A 17,707-nucleotide genomic window follows, 5' to 3' on the forward strand; every position below is an offset into this window, starting at 1 on the left:
CGGCCCAGGCTTAAGAGGATGCAATTTGACCTCCCCTTAGGCAGAACAGTCTAGGCCAGATGTTACCTTGTCGTCTGTTCTCAGTACCTGTGCACATTACACAGTCACCGTCCTGGATTTCAGTGGCACTCCCTTGTTCTCATAACCACATAGGCCGGGCCCCAGTTCTCAGACGTCACTCGTGGCCCTCTTCACAACTGTCGTCAGAGCCGAAGTCAACTGCTCTGTACACTGTGTGTTTTTCAGCAAAATACAAAACACTGCTCGAGTCTAACCCCTTGGCTTCACATTCCAGTCCTGCCTGTCACTAGTTTTATGAACTTGGGCCAATTATTTGACCATTCTGTTCTTCAATTTCTGCATCTTTAAAATGGGGATAACAATTATACTGTATAGAGTGGTGAGGATTAAATAAGAATACTGGTACGCGTAACGCACTTGGAACAAAGCCTGGTTCAGAGTCACCATCTTAAAGATAGGAACCGTTGTGGTGGTGTGAGTTAGTGGTGGTGGAATTCGTTGTGGGGAAGTTCATGGTGGTGGAGTTAGTTAGTTATGGTGGAGTTAGTGGTGGTGAAGTTCATGGTGGTGGAGTTAGTGGTGGTGGAGTTAGTTCGTGGTGGTGGAGTTAGTTGTGGTGGAGTTAGTGGTGGTGAAGTTCATGGTGGTGGAGTTCATGGTGGTGGAGTTAGTGGTGGTGGAGTTCGTGGTGGAGTTAGTTGCCTGGAGTCAATCGTGTGTACGGAGTGGAAGTGCTCTGGTGGGTTTTCAAGGCTATGCCCTGTGGGAAGTGGGTCACCAGATCTGCCTTCCCAGGTGCCTGGGGGCAGCTTCCACCCACCCACCTCTGGCCAGTGCTAGCCCCACCCCCCCAGTAACCGAGCTCCGGTTATGATGGTTACATACACACACACACACACACACACACACACACACACACACACACACACTGTACTACTTGAAATAAACATCTGTCAATACATAACTTCAAATGCTTGGCCATGTACACACCAAGTGCCACGTCTTGTCCCACAAGTAGCAAAATGAACCACACTTAGGGAACAGCTTGACCACATCCCCACCCCCAACTGACCACTGAATCGATTCCGACTCAGCGATTCTAGCACAGAGGAGGTTTGTTTTTGGGGTTTTTTTTTTGAGATTGTAAATCTTTAAAGGAGTAGAAAGCCCATTTTTCTCCTGTGGAGAGGCTGGCGGATTCCATCTGCTGACCTTGAGGTTAGCAGCCCCACTCACAACACATTACCCACATAGCCTGTCATTCCAACCTGCGCTACCGAGTTCTGCATCTGCTACAAAATGGAGAGACCGATTTGCAGCCTCACTTCCCCTGAGGAAGGTGCTGTACAAGTGCCATTCCAATGAGGAGACAGGAAGTCATTCCAGGCAGTAGGAAGTTTAGGTTATTAGGGTTTCTCTCTCCAGTGGAGCCCCCAGCCAAGTAAGACTCTTCAACCCCATGCCCGACTGTTCTTGACCGCCCAGACCAGAAACGTAGGAGTGATCACAGAACCCCCTCTCCCCTTTCCTTCTCCTCTGTCCTGCGAAGTCAGGGTCCATAGCGGATCATTCGAGCTTCCTCACTGGTCTTTGGGCCTCTTCCTTTCCGCTCCTCCTCTCTGCCACTACCGTGGCCAGCTCACTCCTCTGTCATCGCACAAAAGCAACTTTGCGTGGTCTCCTTGCCTCTACCAGTTAATCCCATCCCGCCACCCCGAACTGCCTCCTGGGAAAAATCACATTCAATAATGTCCCTGTCAGTGGCTCTCCAAAGCCTTTCTGCTAATCCTCCGAATCCTCCACATGGATCCTGAACTATCCATGATCCGGTTCCCACACCACCCCCTTCCTCGGCTGCCCTCTGGGCCTGCTCTGCTCCTCCCTGCAGCTCTGCCTAGAATGTCTTCCTTGCCATTCCCCACTCGCCCTCACCCCCTCCTCTTGGCTAATTCTCACTCACGCCTCCTTGCTATCTCACCGGCATGCTCTACAATTGCTCCCAATAAGCCTCTTGTCTGGGAGAAAGGCCAGGCTCCTTGGGAGCGCCCTGTATTTTACTTCCTCGGGGAGAGCAGTCTTGGACAGAACTCACAAGTCCGTGACTGTCCCTCTGCAGGATCGCTCCCACCAGCCAGGTTACCCAAAGGGAGCACGCTGGCATGTGGGCGCATGCGATCCCCACGCGGCTGAACTGGGCGAACTCCACCCTCTTCATTCCCGGATGGAGGGCTGCACCTCACGGTGGCTGCTCAGAGCACCGGCTGCTCACTGTTGGGTGAAGTCGTGAATGAGCGCTGGCACAGCCTCATATTTTCTTCACGGAGCTAGTGCTGCCAGAGTCTATTTCCTACAATATGACAAGGCTCCGAACCTCCTGGGAGATTCCCAATAGTAAATAGCATCTGTGGTGCTGAGATTCCCAAGTCTGGATTGGAAAAGCATCCCAAAAGGTAATGGCTAAATTCCTTCTCATCAAAGGGTTTTAACCTCAGGTTCATTGCTTGGCTTCGAGGCTAGGAGTCTCCTAAAATTACCGGCATCGTGTTTTGAGGCTATGCGTGCTCTGTGGGGAGAGTCCACTGCTAAGGACAGATTTCCTAACAGATTTCGTTTCTTCATTAAACAGTTGGAGCATTGGGGAATGTTAGGCGCCGGAGAGCTCTATCAGTGACACCTTTGCCCTCAGGCCACTTACATTCTGGGGCAGAAGGGAGACAATCAACATGAAATTCTAAGTGGCAAAAGTCTATTACAACCTTAGAAGGTTCTAAGTGTCCCAGAGAAAAATCACGCAAGGTTGTGTTGGGAACATCGGCTCAATGTTAGAGTGGTCTATCACTGAAAATAGGACATCTAAGGAAACACGAGGGGAACATGCTACACGGAGCAGGGGAGATTGGCCATCAGGCAGGGGGAGGAGCATGTGCAAAGGCCCTGGGCTCCCCGAGAACCCAAGGACTTGCTCTTCCGAGGTTTCTGTCTGACATAAAGCAAAGAGCAGGGGCTAAGAAAACACTACCATTTGTTTCTGGAAAAGTGGAAGGGGCTAGGATCTGAGAGCAAGTCTTTTTTTTTGTTTGACGAGTGTAGATTGGTTTGCTTGGCCAAAGCCACAGAGATAAGGACATCTCTAAAAATCATCATTCAGAACAGATCGTTCTTTTTTTGTTAAATACTTTTACTGGGGGCTCTTACATCTCTTCTCACAACCCACACATTCCTCCAGTGTGTCAAGCACATTTGCCGCCATCATCATTTTCAAAGAATTCTCCTCCCACTTGAGCCCCTGATGTCAGCTCCCCATTTCTTCCCCCACCCACCCTCCCTCCCTCCCTCCCAAACCCTCAATAAGTTTATAATTATTTTCATATCTTACATCGTCCTGTCACCCCTTTCCCACTTTTCTGTTGTTCATCCCCCGGGGAGGAGGTTCTAGGTTGATCCTTGTGATTGATTCTCCTTTTCTCCCCGTCCCCTCCCCTAATCCTCCTGGTATCTCTACTCTCCTTGTTGGCCCTGAGGGATTTATCTATCCCGGATTCCCTGTGTTGCAGGCTCTTACCTCAGAATGGCTATTTCTACAGGTAGATGAAAACACATACATTCTTAGCCCAATTCCAATAGTCATTTTGTCATCGGTCGTTTTTAATACATCAACAGCTCTCCACAGAAGAGCTAAGTAACTGTAAGCCCAAAAGACAATGGCCACATTGGGATTCTAGAGAAAGGTTGAGGGAGGCGTGGTGAAGATGGAAGAACGTGGGGAAAGGTCCAAGGGATAAATGGAAGCAATACAGAGGTCAGTGGCATTGGAGCTGAGGGGCGTCTGTAAACATCACACACCTGTCCCTGAACTCACAATAGAAATGAACGTTGTTCTGGCGCTTCAACAGTGCCTTGCCCAAAAGCTTCGCCAGGACACCTGCCTCTGCTTAAAGAGATTCATTGGTTCCCAGCTGTATTTGAGCCAATTACCTCTATAGCAGCAGTTCTCAACCTGTGGGTCACGACCCCTTTGGGGGGTCAAACGACCCTTTCACAGGGGTCGCCTGATTCATAACAGTAGCAAAATGACAGTTATGAAGTAGCAACGAAAATAATTTTATGGTTGGGGGGTGGTCACCACAACATGAGGAACGGTATGAAAGGGTCACGGCATGAAAAGGTTGAGAACCCCTGCTCTGGATTATGAATCCAGCCTACCTGTCACTTTTCACGATCCCCTTGTACAACTCCATGATCCACCCACACAGGACTTTCGATTGCTCACATTGACCCCACATCTGATCTCTTGCTTGCCTCTGTGCAGACTTCCCCTTAACTTTGAACATTGCTCTCCTATGTGGATTGGCTGAAATCTTCTCAATTTGAAACACAAGTTCAAATGCTTGTTCGCTGACTTGGCCTTCACGGTGCTTCCGGCAGCTTCATGCATCCAAGTGGCTAGTCATCAGATTGCAGCCAGGGTCACGGAGTCTAGATCACAGGTCTCAAGGACAGACGTTATCGCCCTCCCCCTCACTGCTGTGTTGTTTAGAGACTAGCTGAGTTTCATGCTGCTGAAAGAGGACCTGTGCTTTCTGATGGGGTTCCGGTAGCAGGAAGCGGTTGCATGCATGAATGAATTCTTTTGTTGATTGTGTTCACTGTAACCCATGAGGGGGCTTCAAAAAGGTTAAAGAAAAATTCTATTATGTTTTAATACCATTTCCCCGTGAATTTCTTGAAACTCCATCCCTCGAATTTGCCAAATTCCTTGCTTCAGTGGGCCTTAAGAACCATATAAAAGCTGAGTTTCTGCTGCTACAGGGAACCAAAGAGCCGAGACAACAGGTACAACTCATTTCGATTGTTCAAGAAAAAAACAAAATTTGCCTCTGAAATTATTGGGTCATTTCACTTATTTCAGGGCCTCATATTTTACCAGGTACTTTACAGTTTTGCAAAGTACTGTCATCTATATTGACTTTCAAACTTTGTCACATCACTGTAAAAACAAGCAAAACAAACAATTTGATCACAACCGAGGTCAAGTATTTATTGAACAACATGGCAAATCCTATTCTCCAACAGAACACCGTACTGAAGAGTTAAAAAATAACTAAAAAGCAAACACGTAGAAACAGAAGAATCGTGAAACAAAGCCACCTGACTATAGTGTGTTCTGATGTTTTCTTCTTTTTTAAAAATACTGGTCCCCCTCCTTAACAATTAACTTGGTTTCTCAACTCACTAATGGATTTAGAGCTACAATTTGCAAACTGCTGATGTAGACGTTTGCTAAGTAAGTAGAGTTGCTCTTCCTGTTTTTTGGGAAATAACAGCTTTATTGGGTATTATTTTACATTTTCATTAATATTTTTAAAGTTCTAACATATCAAACACAATGATTATTGTCTAATTGGCCTTCCTCTAAAGGGATGGACTCTTGGTCCTACAGTAAAAAGATGGTTAAGTCACACAGCCAATGATGCTTGGATCAAAGCAAAGAATATCTCAAGTAAAGATGCAGATGGAGAAGCAATATGGAAATTTTTTTTTTAAAAAATCATTTTATTGGGGGCTCATACAACTCATCACAATCCATCAGGTCAAGCACATTTGTGCATTTGTTGCCATCATCCTCCTCAAAACATTTGCTTTCCACTTGAGCCCTTGGTATCAGCTCCTTTTCCCCTCCCTCCCTTCCTGTTTTAGAGAGCGATATGCAAAGAGAGGCTGAGCTCCTTACCTGAAGGCACAATCGGAGGAAGCAATGGTTCCGTTTTCATCTCGGGTCTTTGACTCAAGTCCACCGTTGCCGTTTCCAGTCCTCGGTACCCCTCGTGCTTCAGTGCCCACTTCTCTGACGAGGAGATCTTGAGCTGGGCCGGGGCAGCTCTTCCCTCTCTTGGACGGGAAGTAAACTAGCACTCACACGTATGCCCATGCAGAAGTGCCCCAGGATGCCTCCCAGCGGCGGTAAAATGACGAGCGCCCTCGAGAGGGTTTCTCTCCACTGTGATGTCCTGCGGCCTCAGACATTTTCTTGCCCCAGCTTGGTGTTCTACACAGTAGGTTGTAATAACTACATGTGGAACTGAACTGAATTTAAGTGACTGAGAGCATGGGGCGAGAGCTGTGTGGACGTTACTTGGGGACAGAGCGGACTCATCAGGATTATAACCAGGATTTAGATGGCATCTGTTGGAAAGGCTAAGAGATTGGGAAAGATGCCATTGGGAGTGGGGGGGTAATCTTTACCTGGGTTACAAAAGTTACATTTTAGGTAGAAGTTTCCATAGTGTAAAAACAACACAATGCAGGAAGCTCTCTAGCATCAGTAGGTGGCTTTCGAAGCAGGCCACGTGGCAGAATCTCAGGACCGTGCAGGAAGGAAGACGAGAGCGAGCAAGATGAGGAGCCCCGGATGGTGTCTGATCGGGCCTGAGGAAGGAGGGGTGCTGGAGGGCACCTCGCTTAACGGGGAGCATTACACTGGGGGCAGTTTCCAAATGTAGAGAATCAGTTCAGGTTCTCAAGGACAAGAATCTAGGTGGATTTTCACCCTTGCTTCAACTAGTTTGGGTAGAATGGGGCTGTGTGGTTGGCAAATATCGAGGGAAGGAGGGGAGAGAAGAAACCGAAAAGAGAGGTGACCTTGGACTAAACACTGACTGAAACAGAAAGTATTATGTTTCAATTTTGTCCTACCACCAAAAAGTATGGGGACTCAGGGCAGTGAGATTAGTTTTGAAAAATTACACAAAATACTCTCAGCTGGGGTGAAATGTAAAACAATTTCAATCTTAAAGGTTTTTCTTATGTAGATTTTAAGCTAAGTGAGCTCTAAGTGTCAGTATCTCCTAAGACCTCGTTTTACAAATGCATTATGAAAATCTTATGTGAGATACGCTGCCCAGCTGCCCAATTCCCTAACCCGTGGTTTTCGAGCTTTATTTTAAACCAGACTCTAACTCTGTAGGACAAGAGCGTAATCCAGGCTCTGTGTATTTAAATGAGCAACCCATCACATGCTAGCAATGGTTCATGTTAAGAAACTTGGTTAACATAACTCCTCCTAACTTTTAGTAATTAAAAAGGGGTTCAACTTGCATAGTAAGCTTTTCATAAACTAAAATAAGATGGTACAGGCACACCATTTAGTAGCAACACTCAAAAAAAAGTGTACAGATTTTACAGCCACCCCATTTCTTACAATTGTTTTAATAGCACTTATCACATAGCTAATAGTGACATACAGTTACAAAAGATGTCTAAAAAGTGACTGGTGATTTAGTCTTCTATTGGGTTTTCTTCTAAAATTGAGAATAGGGGAACTACTTATGAGTGCACAAAGAATATTTTAAGATGAAATGTTTGACTATGAATTCAATAACTATACACATTAATCCATAATGTGGCTTAATTTTAAAGTCTAGTGATTGAAAAAGTTTTTAAAAGCACCCTCATTTCTTTAAAGTTAAGTACTGGATAGGATTCTCGACAGTCTGTTGTCCACATGAGGGGTGAGGGCGAGCTGATATGACTATTCGGTTCCAGGTCCGGTTGAAGGCTAAAAGCAAACTGCATTGCCAAAGGGCGGTGGAGTTCCAGGTAGCCCAGCACCTCCTTAGAGGACACTGCTTCCCATGCTCCGTCCCGAGGTGACCCTCTCCTTGGTGCTTTGCTCGCATGGACCTTTCTCTTAAAAAGGCAGAAAATATAAAAGTTCACCAAAATTCTGAAAGTCACAGCTTGGAAGCCCTGGACGATAGCAGCGTTGGCGTCTGAAACGACAAACGTTTCCGTCACTCTGGGTCAAGGCGAGGTAGGACCGGAAGAATAAGGTTCCCGAACGCGGAGTCTTGCGTGATGAAGTACCCAGATGAGTGTGCATGCGCGTGCTGCCGGGGTTCAAGACAAGAAGTGATTCAGCTAGGAAGAGTCACAATTTCCCACTAAGGCATTAACATGACTTATTCTAAGTGTTTGAAGCCCCCAGACCAGTTCTTGTGCTTCTAATTTTACACAAACACCCAGGAGATGAACAATAGTAAAGAATTCATACAAGTAAGGTGCTCGGGTCTCATTTACCATCCTCAACACGTCCCTGTTTCTCCTCAGTCGATACATAAGTTACAGACACAAACTGCTTTTGTTCTTTGGAGTGGTCTTACAAAGTAGCACCGTGGTCCCAAGGATTCCGTCCTTGACCAGCAAAGCAGAAGTTTCAGGAGGGGCAGAACTTGGGAAGGAGGGAACCCTGGTGGCGCGGTGCTCAGAGGGAGGAAGATAGTATACACGGACAGGCTCGGAGACTCCCTGTCCGAGCGGGTCACTGTGAGTCGGCACTGGCTAGATGACAAAGAGTTTGGTTTCTGTTTTTTAGTTGGGAAGGAAGGAGGCGAGAAGAGGCAGCTGACTACAAAACAAACCCAAACAAACACAAAACAACTCACTCCTACTGAGTCAATCTTGATTCACAGTGACCCTATGAGGCAAGGTAGAGGTAGAACGATTCCAGAGGTAGAACTATTCTGGTGGGATCCTGAGACTATAACTCTTGATGGAAGTACTGAAAGCCTCAACTTTCTCCCAAGGAGTGGCTGGCGGTTTCAAACTGCTGACCTTGCAATTAGAAGCCTAACACATAACGACTATGCCACCCAGACTCTTCAACTGATTGCTTTTTCTGTAGAGAATGTTGGATTGTAATTAGTAGAAAGCCCACTGGCTCCCCTCCGTCCTCAGGACAGAAAGATGGTCTTCAGTTGTCTGAGGTGAGATGACCTGCAAGGCTCCTCCCAAGCCTGAGATTCTGAGGTTTAGAAGCAAGGCCATATCCAAAATCAACATAAAAATTCATACTACTATGAAGGATAATATATTTTTAACTGATACATTAAAACCCTGTTCCTCTTTTACGAATAAGTCTTTAAACATTTCCTGCTAACCATTAAAAAGCAAAGGAATGCAAACAGCAATAATAAAACCAGTAAGACTGTCAATAAAACCAGTAAGGCCATAAACAAATGTAAAAGATGTACTATTAAACGAGCCAGGTCTATTTTAAGATCCTCTGTCCACCGAAAAGCCTACACTCGTTTGTGCCCGAGCAATCCCTTGGCAGGTAAGCCACAGAATCCACCACAACCGTGTCAACACCATGACAGATGCTTTCAGTACTGCTGCCTGTCAGTCCCGCAAACCCTGTGGGCGTGATGGGGCATCAGCAGACGCCACTGCAGTTATCAGAGGAACCTTCTCATTGGCATCACTCCACTGAGAGAGGAAAGCAGTAGCTAGCTCCCGGTGTCCAGAGCAGAAGAAGCTGCACTGACCTGCAAGGCGGCCTTCTGCTGGGCCGCAATGTGCTGCTGCTCGGCATGGTCCCGGAAATCCTTGTTCAGAGAGGGTCTCGAGAGCACGATGCTGAAACGGAAACCCTAGTGACTGGCTGGTTAAGGCAGACTTCCTTACTTCCATTTAGAGTTTGCGTCGCGCAGTCTACGCAGGGTCAGAATGAACTCCTAGAGTAAGCTGCTTTTCCCCCCTTCATGTCCCACACAACATGCATGGCGAAAGCTGATGTTATTTTCTGGGAGTTCAAGTTATATTTTTACTTATATTTATCATTCCTATGTTTTCAAACAGATTTGCAAAGCTACAGCCTATAATGAACCTGTACAGCCAGACCATACATATGACATTCATAAACAATAAAACTATACTTTTGTTTTAATAATGATTAAATCATCATACTCATGTATCACATAGGTGGAATCATTATGAATAAACAGCCAAACTTAGCGGCACTCACCGACCGGATTGCAGAGCGGCTACTATGTGCCTGGCTCTGGGCTAAACCCGAACCACCAGCTCAGGGGAGCCGTCCGTGGGCTCGGCCGGGCGCTAGAAGCTGGGTCAGAGGAGAAGTGCGGTCTCAAGGCCGTGACCTTTCACAGACAAACGGCCGGCCTGTCCTTCAAGGCACCTCTGGGAGGGGCCAAACCACCAACCGTCTGGTTCATGCGCAAGAGCTTGTTGTCTGCACCATGCAGAGACGGTGCTCATATGTTCGAGGTACAGAATCACGGAAGACAAAGCTCACAGACATGCAACTGTGATGAGATGTGATGTGTAATAAAATAAGGGAATCCATAGGGATAATAGGGGGCAAATGAGTTCGACACTTTTGAGAAAATTAAGAGTTGACGAGGACTGGGCTCAATTCACTTCAAGTGCAGCCACCCCCATCCAATGCCAGAGGCGTGTGTTCTGGAACACGGAACAATGCCCTCTAGACCACAACCAAGGAAGAAGAAAGGCTTGACAAGAAATTTCCAGAAGGCAGCCAATGAAATCACTGTGTATCCCAACAGTCTACAAGGACTCTCACACGTGTTGGCAGGAGCTGAGCCCAAGTAAGTGGGCTGGCAAGAGAATGAGGTGCAAGCGGGAGGCAGGGATCAGATGTGAAGAGCTTTGGGAACTAAATTAACAAGTACAGACCCAACTTAGCAGTAATAGGAACCCAAAGACTTTTAAGCAGCAGAATGGTGGGCTCAGAAGTGGCACACAAAGGGTCAGAAAGACCAGTGGCTCGGGTAGGCTGGGTTGGTCACCTTCTCAACCATTGCCATTGCATTTCTTCCTTGCTAGTAGAATCCAAACTCAGTGATCAGTCTGGTCAGGCTCATTCCCAGCCCCGACCCTAAGGGTAAACTCTGATATGAGGCAACACTAATCCCCATGCTAGTTTCTGCCTTAGGCAAGAGAAAGCACCATGCTGAGCAAGGATACTTGATGGGTAGTCTGCTGGAGTGTGAGGAGAGAGAGGGGAGAGTTAGGATGGTGGTAGAATAGATGGTAGATCTGAAGGAAGAGAGTTAATTAAGGCAGGAGAGACTGAATACAATAAAGACCTTTCTAAGTTAAAAGAAAACCAACCCCAAACTCAGTGCCATCAAGAGGACTGAGATCGTAGTAGAGCTGCCCCCGAGGCGGTAACTCTGTATGGAAGTGGAAAGTCTCTATTCTTCCAGAGTGGCTGGTACTGCTCGAACAGCTGACTGCAGTTAGCAGCCCAACGCATAGTTAGTATGCCACCTGGGTTCCTGGTGTTTAATAACAGTACCCCCCTCTAAAATAGTACATTAGTCAGTACCTCGCTCCAGGATGATTTGTTGACGATTGGTTCTGCATGAGTAATTTTCTTTTCTCTTTGTCCAGTTCAGCTAAGATTGCAACTCTATTTTTATTTTGAAAACCTAAAAGAAAAAAGAACAGAAAGATAAATGAGAAACATTTTGGAGCTATTTTATAAACCTAGGCAATTTATAACCCAGAAAGCAACATTTTCATTTTCTAACATGATCACGGGTGCCCTGGTAGCACTGTGGGCTAGGGGTTCTGTGGTTCAAATCCATGAGTTGCTCCCTGGGAGGAATTTGGCACTGTCTGTCCCTATGCAGGGTCCCTGTGAGTCCGAAGACATTGGTGAGCAGCTCTGGAATGAACACACTAGTAGGAAGTATGGTTTCCCAAGATGGTGACTGTCCCTTATGGTGGATTTCCTGGCAGCTTTAACAGCAGGGCATAACACAACACTAAGGGCTTGTAAGGCTGAGTTCTAATGAATTTTAATCACCAAGATACAGGCTATAAAGCATTTGTTTGTTTTTTCTTTAAAACAACAAAAACTCTGTAGCCCTAAATATTGAAGGGACCAATCTCTAGCCAGTCCTGGGGAGGGCGGATTTCCTTTGATCTCAGTTTTAGGCCTCTTGGGAAATGCTGCTTTCACGAGGGAAAAAGCATTAGATGTACTCTGATTAAATTGTATGTGTGTTTCTTTTTGTCAACTGCTTTCATTCCAAAATTACAGTCTTCCAAGGAACAGAGAATTGCAACCGACAAGAAAGCAATGATGAGGCGTTTTAAGAAGCGCAAACTAGGCAGGGTACAAAGGATGTTTATTACTGAGCTTAATGGTGTCCTTCCTCTTGCCTAAGATTTGGAGCAGAGGTTGCCAAACCATAGGCTAGGAGTAGCATCCAGCTGTTTTAAAATCCTGAATCCAATGCCAACATGACCACATTGGGAGACTGCACACAACATTCCCAGGTCTCTAGCTTACTTGAAACATCTCAAGATCTGGCAACAAGGGATCTAGCTACATGCCCCACGGCAACTAGGAGCTAGAGCTAAGCGATGATTGTCTCAGCTTGAGTTTAGCACTCTCCAGCTTCTTAGAGTCCTGTCATACGCTTCACTTCTTCACTTAGCTGTGTTACTTGCAGGCATCTGAGTTTCCGATCCTAATCTAAAAGAGGAGCCCTGGTGGCGCGACAGTGGTTCATTGCCCTGTGAGAACCAGCCAAATGCACCAGCCATTCCTTGGGGGAACGAGGTGGTGCTCTGCCTCTAGATTACAGCCCTAGAAGCCCCCGTGGGAGCACTTCTGCTGTCACACAAGGGCCCATGAGCCAGAACCTCCTGGAGGACAATGGGTTGTTGTTGCAAACTTACTTAAACTACAAGTTTAAGCTCCCCCAGCAATGAAAACCTGTTGTGCTATAATCCAGGATCAGGTGTACATGTTTCCCCGAAAGTAAGGCATCCCCCCGAAAATAAGACCTCCCCAATAATAAGCCCCCCTGAAGCTACCGTGGACCAAAGAAGCGGAAGCAGACAGTAAGTGCAAGGTCTCTTTCAATCAGCGAGCCCGCGCAGCCGCCAGGACAAGCTGCCCCTGCCGCTCACTCTGCCCTGCTGGAGTCTGGCCGACTCACAATTAGACAGTGAGTCCGCGGGGCAGGCGTCGGGCATATTGTGTGCACGCACAGGGGTGACTGACGTAGGGGGAAATGTCTGATAAAGGGGTGGGGGAGATGTCTGGTGAAGGTGTCCACTGGCACGGGTGGGGGGAGGGGGATCACTTAAAATGGCACTGGGCTATCACTTAAAATGATACAGGAGGATCAGAAGGGGTTACAAAATGGTAATCCTCCCCACCCTCTGATTCTCCTGTCATTTTAAGTGATGCCCCTCCCCCACCCTGATACCCCAGTGTCTTTTTTTTTTCACCCCTAGACATGAGCGCAAAAAGAAAAAGCTACTCCATGGAGTACAAGAAAGGAATCGTGGAAGACTCTTGGGGCCAAAATCTTACTGCTTTCTGCAAAGAGAAGATGTTGAGTATCCGATTGGTCCGAAAATGGCGAGCAGAGTATGGTAACCTCATTGAACAAGTGCACAAGGGAAATGCTAAAAAGCGCAAGTGTGGATCAGGTCGGCAACCGTTATTTTCCGAGCTGGAAGACCTGGTCTGTGAATGGGTTGTTGACAGGAGAGCAAAGGCTTTGGCTGTGAACAGGGCTCAGATTCAAGAATTTGCCCTTGCAATGGCACCACAGTTTGACATAGCCCCTGAAGACTTCAAAGCATCACAACACTGGCTGGATAATTTCCTTCAGCGAAGTGAACCGTCTTTAAGAAGATCCACAACTACTACCGTACCGTATACAGGTAATACATTTCCTTTTTTTGTGTCAAACAATAAATGTGTACCGTATTCTTCTTCATGGAAAAATAAGATATCCCCTGAAAATAATACCTAGCGTATCTTTGGGAGCAAAAATTAATATAAGACACTGTCTTATTTTCGGGGAAACGGTAGGTTTGTGCTTTTGCAGCGCCCCACACTGCATCATTCCAGTGGTCCCCCTGAGGGTGATATTACCCACTTTGGTAAACACTGCTCTACAGGAGAACAAATAGAAGGATTAGAGAACTGGAAAACAACTATTGGGGGCGAGTAAAGAGTTCAGGGAATTAGAATCACTGGGATCATTTACTGGGCTACGAGAGAGAATAAAGAGAGGAGACGATGTTCTCCTAGCAGGGCAGATTCTCGCCACAGGCAGCCTGCATTAGGTGTTCGCATGCCAAGCGCACCCTCATGACGGAGCGATTAAGAAGGGAGACGTGTGAGGACGCGCATGTCCTTTTCTGCTGGGGGAGAGGCAGCACAGGCTAGACAAACAAGAGCATCCACTCACACCGATGGCTCTTGCTAGAAGGGGCTGCGGCACGGAACTCTGAAAGTCTGGACTTAGAGACAGGTTAACACTAGAGGACTCTCCGAGATGATGCTCCATGAGACCTGAACCAAAACTACCTGCAGGCCACTTTTTCTCTAAATAACAGACTGGGCCAGAAAATAAGGACTATTACTAGCCAGAACTGCGTACTTCTGAAAATGTTCAACAGTTCATCTAAAGCAAGGATAAAAGGGTAAACAGACAGGGAAAACAAATTACCGGAAGACATCCAGATGGGAATTAATGAGAATGTTCACATGTTGTGAAAATTGTGACCATTGTCTCTGAACAATTTGTGTAGTGATTGTTAAAAGGAAACCTAAATTGTTGTGTAAACTTTCACCAAAAACACAATAAAATCTATTTTTAAAGTTTATTCTATGCTCTACTCTCATTTTAGTTGACAAGGTCGTCTCCGTGGGAGGGCTAGCAGGGTGATTCCTGGCAGAGGAAGTTCATGAGTGTCCAATGAAGAGAAAGGGTGATACTACGTGAAGAGACTGGGGGGTTGTAACATAGTCTGTCGCTGCAGTGGCTAGGGTGCTGAAGAAGGGTTGGTCTCTAATCCCATCCGTCACTAACAGGAACCAGAGTGCTGGGAGAAGGACCAGTTTCCCGTCTTCAGTCAGGGAAAGAAACCAAAATGGGTCTACATTACCTCGTTGTGAGCGAGAGAAAAGAGGTCCAGGGTAGAGCTAAAAAGATGAAAGGAACCAGTTTGAAGATAGCCAACCATGATTGGAACACTTTTGGGAAAATAGCAATTAATGCTAAATGGGAAAAATTGAGTCTGCGGAAAGCCATGCATTCATAATGATACACAATCGGGAAAGTTTCAAGTACTCATAAAAAGAAAGTTTGAGGAGCTGATACTAAGGGCTCAAGTAGAACCCATCAAACTGAAGCCAAGGTTAATCTGAATCTTGTTTTATTTTGACTACCACCCTAAGAGCAGAATACGGACAATATCGTGGGCTGTCAGAAGAACAAACAAATCGGTCTGGGAGAAGCACTGCCAGAAGGCTCTGAGGAGAGACGACGGCGAGCCTGCGGCGTCTCCAGTACTTTGGACAGGATGCCAGGGAGCCCCGCTCCTGGAAAAGGGCGTCATGCTGGGTGACGCGGAAGGCCCTCACGGGGCGGACTGAACAGCGGCGATGGCAATGGGCTCACACGGCACAACAGGCGGAGGGCGCAGGACCGCGCAGCGCCCATCTGTTGCACGTGGGCTGCTGTGAGTGGGAGCCGGCTCGATGACACCTCACAACAAAGGGAACTGAAATCACACTTTAAAAATGTTTAATGTTGAAAACATTATAGGTTTAACAAATTGAGTATTAACTGAATTACAAGCAGTGAGGAGTATTTCTCTCCATGCCCCAAATCCCTTTATGTATTAAAGAACAACAAAAGTAGGAAACAGAATGCGTGGGAATTGGCAATACATCCATGTGACTCCAGCACAAATTATGTGTGATAAGAGTAATGAATGCAGGAACTGAAAAGGGGAGGAGGCGGCAGATAGTTAAGATACTGAGTACAACATACTACATACCACCTCACTTTTTCTCAAGGGGGCAATGAAGTGCACTGACGGCACGTAGAAATGGACAGGGCACCGTCAATCTTACGCATCATTTACAACATCTGCTACTAGTAACTGGAGACTAGGTTCCAGGGTAGAAGAGAAATCAGTTAGCCATGGGTCAGAGATGGGCAGTGGAACAGAGAAGAGAGAGTAACTCAAGAAAGAACGCAAATTAAAAAAAAAAAACTGGCATGAAAGGACTGGGTGACTTCAAGGTCCTTAGCTCTCAAGTCGGTTTCTACCCCCACGGAATGTCATAGCTGCTAGGAGTGTGTGAACCACACTAGATGTCTAACAATGTGATTGAAGGTGGAGATTGAGTCACAGGTACCGCCAGAGAGGCTTAAAAGCAGCCAGAGAAACAGCCAGCCAGAGCTATACGACTGAGCCTCAATATAACTGGCCACGAAGCCTTGGGTGAGCTTCGCAACTACTTCATGGATGACGCCGGCCACACCTAGTTGCTGAGAAAGTTAATACTGTTCAAGTCCCCGGGAGAGGGCAGCTAGCTCCCCAAGCGGAACTCCCCTCGGTCTGCTCCTTCCAGGCCCCTCTCCCCTGGCTGACTTTACTCCGTATCCTTTCACCACAGCCCCCCCCAGGAGTAAGTGAAGCAGCTTTCAGTAAGTGCCAGGAGTCCTTCCAGCAGATTACCAAACCCCAAACTTGTCTTGGCAACTCCTAAACTTACAACTGGTGTCAGAGATGAGGTCATTAATATGAGGGAGCTTCAAATAGTTCACCAAAAATATTCACTATCTTTCTTCTACAAACTCTGTGATACATCCTCATAGGTAACATTTAGCAACTGCTAATTTATATTTTATACTCACCTACCTGAATGAAGCTTAACTTCATATAGTTTCTTACCATAATTTAATGTGTCTTTATTTTCAGATGTGTAAGAGTCTTAAAGATGTTTCCTCTATTACCTCATGTACCACAGGAATCACTTAATATCCTTTAATAACTAGCCTTTTTCGTAATAAAATCATCTTAGAAAAAAACAGCATGCTCTAAAAATATTTCCACTTAGAACTCTCGCCTTATCTCTATTGACAATCTTATACATTCACATTCCAGCACTCCTATTCATTCATAGAAACATTAACTCCCACACAGTTCTTTGTCACTGAACACACTTTCAAGAACCAGCATTAGATCACATTGTATTCAAGCCTACGAGCTGATAGTCACTTTGTCCAAACAGCTGTATCATACCTAGACCAAAGACTAACAGGAATTCTTTTTATTGAAAAACAAAAACCTAAAACTAAAGAGTGATAATTATGATGTTTGATTAGTGTGATTATGAATGTGTTAGTCTGGGTAGACTAGAGAAACAAATCCATGGACACACATGTGTATAAGAAAGAGATTTAAATACAAGGGCAACTGAACATTGAGGAAACACCCCAGCCCAGTCCAGATCAAGTCCATAAGTCCAATATTAGTTCATTCATATGTCTGATACCAATCTATAGTCTTTAGACTCACGAAACACATGTAATGACGTCAAATGTAGAAGATCACAGGCCAGTGGGTAGAAAGTCCTTGGATCCAGTGCCATTGGAAACATCTCAGCACTGGCAGGGTCTCTGCATCAGGGTGGGTCCACGTGTCTTGTCAGCTGCTGTCTCCCAGGGTGTGAGCAGTCTTCCACCTCCAAGGAGGAAGGACCAGATTTCCCAGAATTCTCAGAGAAGGCCACGCCCACACAGAGGCCTCATTGGCTATGATCAGATTGACAGACTAGGCTCCACCCCTTCACTCTTAATCCTCTCAAATGGACAGTTATATAACTACCACAATGAATAATCCAGTTGTTATATTGCTTTGAAAACAGACGTTTTTAAAAAAAGGTATTATCTATGTATATTCAAGAAAAGTTGCTACAGTACTATTAGCTTAAGATGTTTTAGGCTATATATTAAATCAGCATGTATTGATTGTGTGCTCATTCCATATAGACACTAAATTAAACTCTAATATGTCAACTCTTGACACGATG

The 17,707-nt window shown here is 45.9% G+C and overlaps 1 protein-coding gene across 4 annotated transcripts in view; it reads right to left on the bottom strand.

Moving 5' to 3' along the window:
- Positions 1-7,211: 7,211 nt before the first annotated feature.
- LOC101638934 (INTS3 and NABP interacting protein) overlaps positions 7,212-17,707 on the bottom strand; it is a 47,879-nt gene continuing 37,383 nt past the window's right edge. For 3 of the 4 annotated variants that reach the window (XM_045296660.1, XM_045296659.1, XM_045296662.1), the window contains 3 exons: positions 11,171-11,273; positions 9,345-9,435; positions 7,212-7,907 (listed from right to left, as the gene is read on the bottom strand). In XM_045296660.1, coding sequence (XP_045152595.1) covers positions 7,812-7,907; positions 9,345-9,435; positions 11,171-11,273 — 290 coding nt within the window. In that variant the 3' untranslated portion in view covers positions 7,212-7,811. The remainder of the gene's footprint in view (positions 7,908-9,344; positions 9,436-11,170; positions 11,274-17,707) is intronic. The other variant, XM_045296661.1, reaches the window with a different exon arrangement.

Source organism: Echinops telfairi, unplaced genomic scaffold, assembly GCF_000313985.2.
Source record: "Echinops telfairi isolate 266 unplaced genomic scaffold, ASM31398v2 ScPeMD7_7410;HRSCAF=8448, whole genome shotgun sequence".
Taxonomy (NCBI): domain Eukaryota; kingdom Metazoa; phylum Chordata; class Mammalia; order Afrosoricida; family Tenrecidae; genus Echinops; species Echinops telfairi.